This window comes from Phocoena sinus, chromosome 12, assembly GCF_008692025.1.
Source record: "Phocoena sinus isolate mPhoSin1 chromosome 12, mPhoSin1.pri, whole genome shotgun sequence".
Taxonomy (NCBI): domain Eukaryota; kingdom Metazoa; phylum Chordata; class Mammalia; order Artiodactyla; family Phocoenidae; genus Phocoena; species Phocoena sinus.
The window spans coordinates 38,896,839-38,908,535 of NC_045774.1; the positions used below are offsets into that span (position 1 = coordinate 38,896,839).

Genomic DNA, 11,697 nt, shown 5'->3' on the forward strand with positions numbered 1-11,697 from the left:
CTTCTGCTGGGGTTGACGCCCAGTGGTCACGTGAGAGGGCAGAGTCCTTAATGAGTAGGTTCGGTTGACCTTCAACAGCTGTCTAGCTATAATCCGGCTTTTCCCGTTTCTGTTTGTGTCTCAACGTCAGTAACTGGCCTGGGAAGGAATGTGCTTGGAGCAACCCCTCGCAGATCATCTTCCCAAAGTGCCACCTGACCCTGAGCGCATGGGACTCCTCTGCAGAAGTGATGCGGAGAACCTCGAAGTGTCTCGATTTGAACTAGGTCAGCAGAGATTTGGGATACAGTGGATCTGAGTGTGGGCCCTCGACCAGCAGTGTCAGCACTACCTGGGAAGTCTAGTTAGAAGAGAAAATTCCCAGGCCGGGCAGGGACCTACTGAGCCACAAACTCTGAGGGTGAAGCCTAGTCGTTTGTGTGTACAAGTCCTCTACGTGACGCTAAAGTGATGGTGATGTTTGAGAACCACTGCTCAGAAACACTAGGTTTCAGTTTTTTATTCGTTTGGCTTTTTTTCTTTGTTTTTGAAACTGAGAACAATGTCTCAGAACCATATTCTATGCATTCCAGAGATACACAAAAATCATAGAACTGGTTGATTTTACTCTTCAAGGAATTTTTGAAGATACTCAGTCTGACAAAGGAGCCAAGATCCCCAAACTTCGTTGGGTTCTGTGGTCCTTCTATTACCATTTATGAGGATGCTGACTTCTTTAAGATAAGGGAACATGTAGTTTAAATTTGTAGGGCGTGGAATTCCTCTGAAGAAAAAGCCCTCCAGAATTACTAACCTCATAAAAGATGTTGTAAAGTGTATTTGTTTCCCAACAGAGAAAACCTTATTTTGTATGCTGTGTAATTTAATGGGAAAGTGTCTCATGAAACGGGCTTTGAAATGGGAGTTAGGGTGCCTCCATTTTATGCTTCATAGGCTGCCAGGGCTGTTCAAGTTCTGCTTCAGCTTTAGGATGAATCAAAAGCCTTTGGAGAACCAAAGTGCTTTCCTATTGTGGAAAAAATTGTCCTTGGAGTTTCTCAGTCAACAACCTCAAGAGTGTGGAGGAAAATGGAGCAAGATTTTTTTAAAAAAAGGAAAATGGATGTGAGAGAACAACTTTAAGGACAGCAATATAACTTTCATGTTTCTAGGACAAGCATTTTGAAAGATAGAAAAAGGATTTTTAAAAATTGTAAAAATAGCAATTCTCACTCTTCTTTTGCCAATTTTCAGTCAGCTTTACTGGAAGTAAATTGGTTGTGAAATAATTCTTCTTAAGTAAGCATAAAATATGGCGTACACATTTTGAAACCTAAGAAGTGCTTGCAGTTTTAAAAAGGCAACATATTGAGTTAATGGGTAGAAACACTATCTTCCCTTTGACTCCCTCTGCTTTCTTTTGTTTTCCTTTATACCCTCTCTCTGAGGAGCACAAAGCTACAGTGCCTTACCATCTCTGGGTGTATACCTCACACCTGGGCATGTATTTGTAGGTCCCCATGTCCCAGGTGTAGGTGTAATTTGTTGTGAGCATGTGTATCTGGGTGAGAGACTGCACCAGTGACAAAGTGGCTCGTGACTAGATTTCACAAGACAACCTTTAGCATAGTCAGTATCTGAGATCTTGGAATTTCAGAGATGTTCTTCCAGGGCCAGTTGGTCAAATTGCCTTTGGGCTTAGTAGTTTTTCCTTTTCAAATGTGTTGAAAAATTTTTAAAGAGGCAAACCAGAAAAGTTAGTACCTTGGCAGGTTACTGTATGAGATAGAATATAGCTTGAAGGAAAATGATTTGTAACTACCTTGTAAACATTTAGGAAGTAAATATCCATGTTATTTGTCTTCCTAGAAAACTGCATTTGATCTACCACTGCAACTCTTGAGCTTTTAACCCAGTGTAACTTTGCTTCCCACTAGGCCATCCCAAAACTTTTCCATTTTTCAGGCAGTTGTTACGGAAATGAATGCCAGGATGTTATTTGACCTAATTATAATGAGACGAAGCTAAATCCCTATCCTTGCCCTTGTATCTTTAATAATAGAGAGGACAGAAGCCGTGCTTCTATCAGAGCATAGACTGAAATCACCAAGAGAAAGCAGTCTTCCTCCAGAAGCAGAGATGAAGGTTTTCAGAGCTATTGGAGCAAACACCCTCTCTATGTTCTGTTTCATGCTTTTAAAGACAAAGGTAGACTCTAGTTTTAGTAATGGTAACCTGAGCTAGACCATTATATCCTGACATTCAGTAATAATTGTGCATTCACGTGTTAAATCCTATAGCTGCACTTTAGATTTTTTCTACTCTTTACTGCCGTAGTTAAAAGTAATACAAGGGCTTCCCTGGTGGCGCAGTGGTTGAGAGTCCGCCTGCCGATGCAGGGGACACGGGTTCGTGCCCTGGTCCGGGAAGATCCCACATGCCGCGGAGCGGCTGGGCCCGTGAGCCATGGCCGCTGAGCCTGCGTGTCCGGAGCCTGTGCTCCACAACGGGAGAGGCCACAACAGTGAGAGGCGCGCGTACCGCAAAAAAAAAAAAAAAAAAGTAATACAATAGTCAGGTAATAGTATCATTGTGTTGAACTGTGTAGGTTAAGGGAAGTTTCCTCATACTTATATCTGTAAGTTAATTGGACCTTGAATTAACTTATAGAAACTTACTGAAAATATTGGGTTGATTAAAAATGAATACTGAATGTCCTGATAAATATTTACCCTTTCCCTGCCCCATGCACCAACCTTCACAGAGGCTAACAGGAAAGTTTTCCTAAGGAGTAATTCAGGGAAAATAAAATCTTACATTTTTGTTTCAGAAGAAAATTTAGCTGAAATATTAATTTTTGAGAGGAAATAAGCGGGAAGATTGCAAGGTTTGCAGTTCTCAGTACTATTCACTAGTCAAGAGAACTTGGACATGTTCATCGAATCTTCAGTTTCCTCATCGGTAAAGTAAAAATAATAATATCTGCCTTACCTGCTTCACATTGTGGGTTTGAAAACATGTACAAAAATCATCTTATAAACAGTGAAATACGAAATAATATTTGTACTTTACAAATGCAAATCTTAGCCAGTCATAAACAGATATTTACCTTCCTTTGGTCAACTCAGTTCCACCAACCTCGCACACCCCTGCTTCCCCACCACCACACACACACACACAATGCCCTCTGCACACTCCATTTTATCCATTTTAGCACTTATAGACTTTGTTCAGCTCAGTGTACTTGTCTGGAGATACGTCTTTATAGTGTTAGCACAAGTTCGTGTGCCCAATGCACAATGAGGCCAAACAAACTGAAACGTCAGAGTCTGGAGCAGAGAAAGGTTTATTGCAAGGCCATGCGAGGAGACAGGTGGCTTCTGCCCTAAAAGCCCTGAGCTACCTGAAGTGTTTGGCCAAACATTTTTAAAAGCCAGGTGAGGGAGGTGGGGTCGCAGGGTATGTGATGAGCTCATGCACAATTCTCTGACTGACTGATGGTGAGGTAACAGGGTTGTGTCACAAGGGTTCACATTACCAGTCCTTAGGCTCCAGGAGGCCTGGGGGCTATGTGCTCATGGTCATCAAGTAGTTAACATCTTCCGTTTGGTGGGGGGTTTTCACATCTGGAAAACAACTCAGGAAATGTGCATCAAATACTGTTATCTAGGTACTTCAGAGAGGAGCTAAAGCAGAGGATATGGAGGAAGGCCTGTCCCAGGAAGGCCCCATAGGGTCCTACTCGTCGGATAAAATTCACTCCCTGGTCCTATTTACCTTTCAATAAGAAGCTTGAATTACATGACACTTTGATTATATGAGATTTTGATTATATTTACTCTTTAATAAGACATTTTCATGTATATCAGCTTGCTTCTTCAAGACTGCCTGTTTCTAGTAGCAAGAGGTCATTCGTGCAGTCCAGCCCACCATAACAAAGCTCCTTTGGATCCTGGACATCCCAAATTCTCTACAGAAGTACCAATCCAAATTTTTCCACGTTTCCCTGGGCTTCTGCTTATTTTTTAAATTAGTATTTTAAACAAAGTGCTAACTTCCCCAGCCTGACTTTATGCCATAACAAAAGGCTATTTAAAACTCTCTAATATATAGTTCCCAGCCAGATTAGTGATATTAACAACAACAACAAATTTCTCACGGGTGTAAGATTTTTATTCCAATTTGATTTGCATTCCATTGGAAATTATAGAATGTATTCCCTTCTTTATTTAAAAAAAAAGTAGTTTACAATTTTAATAGGAATTATAAAATGTGATAAATCTGCAGATCAAAAATGGCTTTGATTGCTTGCAGTAACAAGTCTTTAAAACAAGTTTTGAAGTCATCATTTTCCACCTCCACACCAAGGATAACCTTCTAATTAGTGATCGGCCGTGCTGTAACAGCAGTAGAGCACTGAGACTTGGGTAAACAGAAAGATTGTAGAACGTCTCCAGCCCCAGATCAGGATGGTTTCTATGCCTTCTCATAGTGGCGAATGGCAACCACATCGCCAAAAGTAAGAGTCTGAAAGATTCAAAAGATAGCCAAATCTTTTTACACAGGTCCATCAGTAGCTGGAAATTTTAAAGATTATCATGTTATGTTATTTTAAAGATTATCATATATATGGTTTAAGTATTATACAAAAGAATAATGGCATTTACAAACATTAAATGTTGCATAAGTCTTCATTTTTTGAAAAGAAACCCTTATATTTATCTCGTGAATGACATGTGTACACAGTTCATGTCTCTAAAAGAAATATGAGGCAAAAACTGAGATTATCTAGATTCAGGTCAAAAGAATTCCTTTTGCCTTAAATTATCAGGGTAATTGGAGCAGATTAGCTATCTGCTTTAAAAAGTATATAAAATTTATAGTAGGTTTTCATAATACTTTACAATTCATGACCTAGATAAATTTTGAAGAGTTTTTTGAAAACCCAAATTATTTGGACAAATGGTATTTGCAACGATTTGTTCCACAATCAGCAGGAAAAGGTAAATGTACAAACGTTCTCGTTGCTTTGGCTGTCATGTTGTAGCCTATGTGAACCTTGGTGGTTATGTGGCTATAATGTGCAACATGGGCTCTTGTATCTAATCCAACTTGAAGAATTGCTATAAATCCTCTTTACAAAATTCAGTGTTTCTTAGTGCTCATCATTTTCGTTTAGTCCTGTGATTTCCAAGAGTATAGTGTGCCCTTGTCATCCATTACTTTCATTTCCTTGTTTGAACTCAGGCTTGCCTGATCACCGTCATACATGCCAAAGCTGAGCTATCCACTTTTCTGTATTCAGGAAAAAAATAAAGAAAAAATCATAAAGGAGAACTTCAGATTGAATCCTTTATAAATGAATTTTTTTGTTTGTTTGTTCGATGATGGTGATGGTGACTGCAGGAAAACGTGGGCAAATGTTCATCAACATGAAAGGAAAACTGTCCCTCTGCTCCCCACACCCACTTCCACCCAGGAAATGAAGAATGGATATGTAAGCCCTCTACCTCAACCTAGAACAGCTAGCTGGTAGTCAAGGGAAGGAGAAGAAAACTAATCAATAGTCTTAAATAACAAAACCAAAAGACCCTTCCTGCTATTATCTTAGAAGGAATATGTAAAGCAACCCCCCGCCAAAAAAAACCCCACAAACGATGTATTGACTACTTCAATGTCATCAAAATTCCATTTTAGAGAAATTATTTTTAAATTATTTTTTATTTTATAATTTTTACATGACTATCCAGTATTGAATAGACATGTTTTTAAAGCTATCTGATGCATTAAAAAGAAAGACTGGAAGGAAGTAATACCAAAATGGTTCTAAGGGGACATTAAAAAGGATTTTCATATTTTTGTTACACTTTCCTGTTATATTCCAAATTATCTGCACTGAACTTGTGAAACCTTTATAAACTAAAATATAAAATGTTTAAAGCTCTCATTTATTACAGAAGCTATAAGGTAATTTTTCTGAGTTTCAGCAAATGATAATATAATATCATCTCTATATTTTCATGATGATTGGTTTTATATTCAGATTTCATTGGAGGATTAGACATTATGGTAATCCAACAACTGTTCTTTTGACACAGTTTTAGCTAAATCAATGGCAACTTTTTAAAACTACACTTAAGTAGAACTTTTCTCTTTTTCTGTAATTAAAAAAGCAGAGTGGAGGAAACAATTAGCTAAGATATTTTTATTTCTCCTGTTTTACACATGATTAAAGAACCTTGCTAGTGATTTAATGTTGTTAAAGAAGGAAAGACAGGAGAAAAGGAGGGAGGGAGGGACAGGGAAGGAGATGGGAAATGAGGGGGTGAGGGGTGGGCAACGAAGCAGGAAGGGGAAATTGCTCCTACTTACCATGACCATTTTGCCATTCTTAATCTCTCTTACAAAATTTGTCTCTTTGCCATCCCATTTCTGTACATGGACAAGTTTGTCTCCATCCAGGCTAACAACAGACTGAAACCAACAACAAAATGCAGAATATATCAATAGGTACACATCAGATTTCTGATATGGAAGCCAAATGAATTGATTTTTATCTATTTAAAAATTTTTTTAAACATTTATTTATTTATTTTTGACTGCATTGGGTCTTTGTTGCTGAGAGTGGGCTTTCTCTAGTTGCAGCGAGCAGGGGCTAATCTTCGTTGCGGTGCGCAGCCTTCTCATTGCAGTGGCTTCTCTTGTTGCGGAGCACGGGCTCCAGGTGCGGGCTTCAGTAGTTGTGGCACACGGGCTCAGTAGCTGTGGTACACGGGCTTAGTTGCTCTGTGGCATGTGGGATCTTCCCGGACCAGGAATTGAACCCATGTCCCTTGCATTGGCAGGTGGATTCTTAACCACTGTGCCGCCAGGGAAGTCCCTGAGTTGATTTTTAAAAGAGTGATAATTGAATAAATAGTGATCAACTAATTATCAAAGTAGTACAATTTCCTCTGTTGCTTCCAGAGTCATTATTATAAAATCTCTAGTAATTCATAATTTGATTGAAATGTGTACATATAAATGCAAAAATTTACGTATTAGAAATAAAAATCCTGAGCTAGTGCTTTCTGACTAATCATCCTACTCTTTTAAACAGAGTCTTAGAATGAGGCAAGCTATTGATTGAGTCAACCTGAGGCAAAAGAAAGATTAAACAAAATGCAGTCTTTCAAATGAACACTATTAAATACTTTCTGAAATACAGGTTTAATATAAAATGAGAAAAACACATGGTAAAGAAACAGATTCAGGGCTTCCCTGGTGGCACAGTGGTTGAGAGTCCGCCTGCCGATGCAGGGGACACGGGGTCGTGCCCCGGTCTGGGAAGATCCCACATGCTGCGATGTGGCTGGGCCCGTGAGCCATGGCCGCTGAGCCTGCGCGTCCGGAGCCTGTGCTCCGCAACGGGAGAGGCCACAACGGTGAGAGGCCCGCGTACCGCAAAAAAAAAAAAAAAAAGAAAGAAAGAAACAGATTCAAGATTTGAGCTATAGTAGGTGCCCATTATTCAGAATATAAGCTATGAACACTAGGATGCAAAATTAACTCTTGGTCCTTCTCTCTGAAGTGAAATACTGAGAACATTTTTCACTTCCCATCATCTAGAAAAAAAGAAATATTGGGACTTTCTTTTATTCTCTCCTTCCCATCCCCACCCTCAGAGAAGGAGCAGCTCCTCACCTTACAGTTTCTGTCATCTGGAGTGGTTTCATCAAACTCTTCTCCCAGATGGAAACTAATCTCCGTGTTCTTGAATGTGCTTTGAGTCCTGATCACCACTTTTTCCCCCTCCTGACTGATGATCACTGTTGGTTTAGTCACATTTCCCACCTGCCTAGTGGCAAAGCCCACACCTAAAAGAGCAAAAGGAAGCAGTACAGTTGGCTGCAACTTCCAAAATAGCTCACAAAGCAGGAATCTACCTTCCTATTCTGGAATCTATGTCCTAAAGCGGAAGTTTCATTAGAGTATGTTTAGCCCTCAATTATGCAGGACAACTACTGAGCCGTAACAATAAGCGGATGCTTATTTGGAAGCATAAATAGTAAAAGGATGCTGAAGAAAAAGCGGAAAAGGTGCAGAAGCTTCATGTCCTCCCCAGAATACTAAATGCTCCGTTATTTGGCCCTAAGCAAGAAAGCAGGCAAATGCTACATTTAAATATCCATTCTGTGAGAAACACACAGCGTAGCACCCTGATTACGACAATGTGATCTCTTTGTCTCTTGCTAACCTGATGGGTGAAGAAGGAATCTGCAAGTATCTGAAGCTGCAGGTTAAGATGAGAAAGCACATCTTATTTTTACCTACCTAGAGCCTTCATGTACTCGTCAAAATTCTGACTGTCCATCAACTTCCACGTAGCACAGAAAGCCTCCACCATCCTTACCCTTTTCCCGTTAGCTTCAGAATCAGATAAAAGAGGCAGAGGCAAGGATCTTCGGATCTTAGGGCCACTGCAATTCGGAAGACCCCTTTGCACCTCACGGCAGCTCCTGCCTTCTTATTAAGAAAAGAGGCAGGCAGAAAGCCAAGGATTTGAATTGCAAACACATCCCTCCAATGTCCCTCTTTCCAGGAGGCTGTTGCAGGGGGAGGAGATGGGAAGGGGGGCATTCAGCGAGGTTCCAATCCTCTTTGTGATTGGCTCAGGCCACTGGGTTAGCGGAGTAGGTCGAGTTCCTCCCAAACCTCACACTGCAGCCCTTCTGCCTGAGAAATCTCTGCAAAGATTCAGTGAGGCTGGAGGCAGGGAGCGTATAATGAGAGAAGGTCTTTCAGGTTCAGCCCGAAAACTTGGCAAAGGCCATTTCAGACTGTGAGGAAAGAAAAAAACGCACAGTAGGACATTCAGATTGATTTCCGTTAATGGCAAAGCTGGTTGCAAATGAGGACCCCGCCTTAAAGAAAACCACTGAAACGCCAGACTTTTCAGACAAAAGAGACTGAATAGTGCCTTTTATTTTCTCTCGTATTTATAGGGAGAGCAAAACATGAGCTAGAATTTGCCAGACTCAGGAAAGAGGAGGGGGAGGGAGTGTAAATACCTTCCCTAGATTGTACTGCTAGAAGACCACTCCAGCTGAGTACTAATGGGACACTAATTATGGCCTCTTCCCAGCACAAACTGAGTGAATTTAAAGATCCCATTTTTCTTTCTAAGGCTATGAGAACGAGACTAAGATGGAAAAGGGACCTAAGGGCGAGTATGGTTAGGATTCACTAATGAGCTACAAAAATAAAGCAGAACACACTCTTTTTCCCCACTCTTTCAACAGATTGTAGAATCGAAGTGGAAAAACTGGACAGAAGTTCATTTGGTAAGATTTTAAATGACCTGCACTATAGAACCTTTTGATTTCCTGAGGCCACATCTACATCTGTATACTAGTTGTGAGTTAGCAATGGAGGGGGGGCAAGAATTGGAGCAGAGGTGGGAATCGGAAGACTTTGGCTTCAGTTCGTCCTGGCTTAGGGCGTCTCAAGGATGGCAAGCTATCTCCAGGGTTCTAAGTAATAACATATTTAAAGGGGGACTCAGACTCCCCTTTACCAGAGTTTCTTCCTGCTTTATTAGTGCATACTGCTGATGAAAAGCAGGTTCCCCCCTTTCATGGGGACAGATCAGGGGACTCTGACTTGGCAGTCTCTGCTCTTCTCTCTCTCTCTCCTCCCATTTCAATCTCAGCCCACTGCCTTTCAGCTTCTGTCCACACCAAATACAAGAGACAAGGCTCAGAATGCATCTTACTCCAACTGTCAGCTCTGTGGTTCTACTTTGGTGTCTCAAAGGTACCTCAAAACATAAACTCAATCTTTCCCCTCACCTGGTCCTCCTCCAGTTTTCACCATGTTTGTGAATGGCAGCATCATCCGCCCAACTGCACAAGCCAGAAAACTTGAAATCCTTTCTAACTTTTACTCTCTACATCAAAGTCAATGTCAGAGCCCATCTATTTTCCTTCCTGAATATGTCTCTAACTTCTCACTTTCCCCCTATCCCCACAACCACCTTCTTAATTCAAGTAACCATTGTCTTTTACTAGTCCTATGGCAATAGCCTCTTAACTGTTCTCCCTGCAGCCATGCCTGATCTCCGGCCGTTCACTAGGCTGAAGCCAGTGACCTTTTAAAATACAAATCTGCATCTTCCTAGTGACTAATGGTGCTGACCACACTTTTCATGTGCTTCTCTGCTGTTAATCTATCTTCTTTGGTGAAGTAACTGTTCAAATCTATTGTCCATTTTCAACTGGATTGTTTCTTTCTACTGAATTGTAAGAGTCCTTTATATAGTCTAGATAAGTCATTAGTTGAATGTGTTCTTCAAAACTTTGTTCTGTTCAGTTATAGATACAGAGAACAAACAGATGGTTGCCAGAGGGGAGGGGGACTGGAGGGAGGAAAGAAATAGGCGAGGAAGATTAAGAGGTACTAACATTGCAAAATAAATGTCACAAGTATGAAATGTACAGTGTGGGGAATACACTCAATAATTACGTAATATCTTTCTATGTGACATATCGTAACTAGACCTAACATCGTGATTGTTTGGAAATGTATAGAAATACCGAATCACTGTGTTGTATAATAGCAACTAACACAGTGTTGTAGGTCAAATGTACTTCAAAAACAAACAAACTCATAGGAAAAGAGGTCAGATTTGTTGTCACCAGAGGCAGAGGGTAGGAGGAGAGGGGATTGGATGAAGGCTGGTCAAAGTGAACAAACTTCCAGTTATAAGACGAATAAGTACTAGGGATGTGACGTACAACATGATGACTATAATGAACGCTGCTGTGTGCTATACAGGAAAGTTGTTAAGAAGGCAAATCCTAAGAGTTCTCATTGCAAGGAAAAAATGTTTTTTCTATGTCTTTAATTTTGTATCCAGATGAGGGGATGGATGTTCACTAAACTTATTGTGATAATCATTTAATCTTGTATGTAGGTCAAGTCATTATGCTGCACACCTTGAACTTATACAGTGCTGTATGTTAATTATATCTCAATAAAACTGGAAGAAAAAATGTTGTTTAAGCTTTTTGCTTTTCATTTTCTCGATTGTGATAATGGATACATCGCTGTGTCAAAATTTATCAGTTGTACATGTTAAATGCGTGCAATTGATCTTATGTCAAATATACTCTGGTAAAACTATTTTTAAAAAGCTAAATCTTATCTTGTCCCTCTCCTGATTAAACTCCAAATGGCTTTTTCCTGCTCTCAGGTTAAAGACCAAAATTCCTATCATTGCCTGTACCTGACCTGCCTCTAACTTTTGAAGGACTCGGAGTAAGACTCCAAACAGGGCTTCCCAGGTGGCGCAGTGGTTGAGAGTCCGCCTGCCGATGCAGGGGACACGGGTTCGTGCCCCGGTCCGGGATGATCCCACAATGCCGCGGAGCGGCTGGGCCCGTGAGCCATGGCGGCTGAGCCTGCATGTCCGGAGCCTGTGCTCTGTAGCGGGAGAGGCCACAACAGTGAGAGGCCCATGTACCGAAAAAAAAAAAAAAAAAAAGAATCCAAACAGAGGTTCACATGCCATGTGCCTAAACAGTAAAAGTATGGATCAAACGATGCCCACAGCCTGGCCCAGCATCGAGTCAGGACTCATAGCCACCCTTCCACCCTTTCCTGACAGGCTGCCCCGTGGCTGCCCACAGGCACTGGCACAGATCTGGTGGGGCAGGCAAGTGGAAGCTTGTCTGGAGC

At 40.9% G+C, this 11,697-nt stretch overlaps 1 protein-coding gene across 1 annotated transcript; it reads right to left on the reverse strand.

Annotated features, from left to right (window-relative positions):
- Positions 1-4,134: 4,134 nt before the first annotated feature.
- Positions 4,135-8,456, reverse strand: FABP7 (fatty acid binding protein 7). Its single transcript, XM_032651929.1, has 4 exons — positions 8,293-8,456; positions 7,663-7,835; positions 6,352-6,453; positions 4,135-4,506 (listed from the first exon to the last, which is right to left on the reverse strand). Exons 1-4 carry the CDS (start codon positions 8,363-8,365, stop codon positions 4,456-4,458), a joined length of 399 nt encoding a protein of 132 aa, XP_032507820.1. The 5' UTR covers positions 8,366-8,456; the 3' UTR covers positions 4,135-4,455.
- Positions 8,457-11,697: the final 3,241 nt, after the last annotated feature.

Bases quoted from the DNA above. Each gene is read 5' to 3' on its own strand.
- FABP7 (XM_032651929.1), bottom strand. From the start codon at position 8,365: ATGGTGGAGGCTTTCTGTGCTACGTGGAAGTTGATGGACAGTCAGAAT. The intron at 7,836-8,292 runs GTAGGTAAAAAT...TTGCTCTTTTAG, and splicing joins CGAGTACATGAAGGCTCTAG to GTGTGGGCTTTGCCACTAGG. The intron at 6,454-7,662 runs GTGAGGAGCTGC...TGTTGGTTTCAG, and splicing joins CAGATGACAGAAACTGTAAG to TCTGTTGTTAGCCTGGATGG.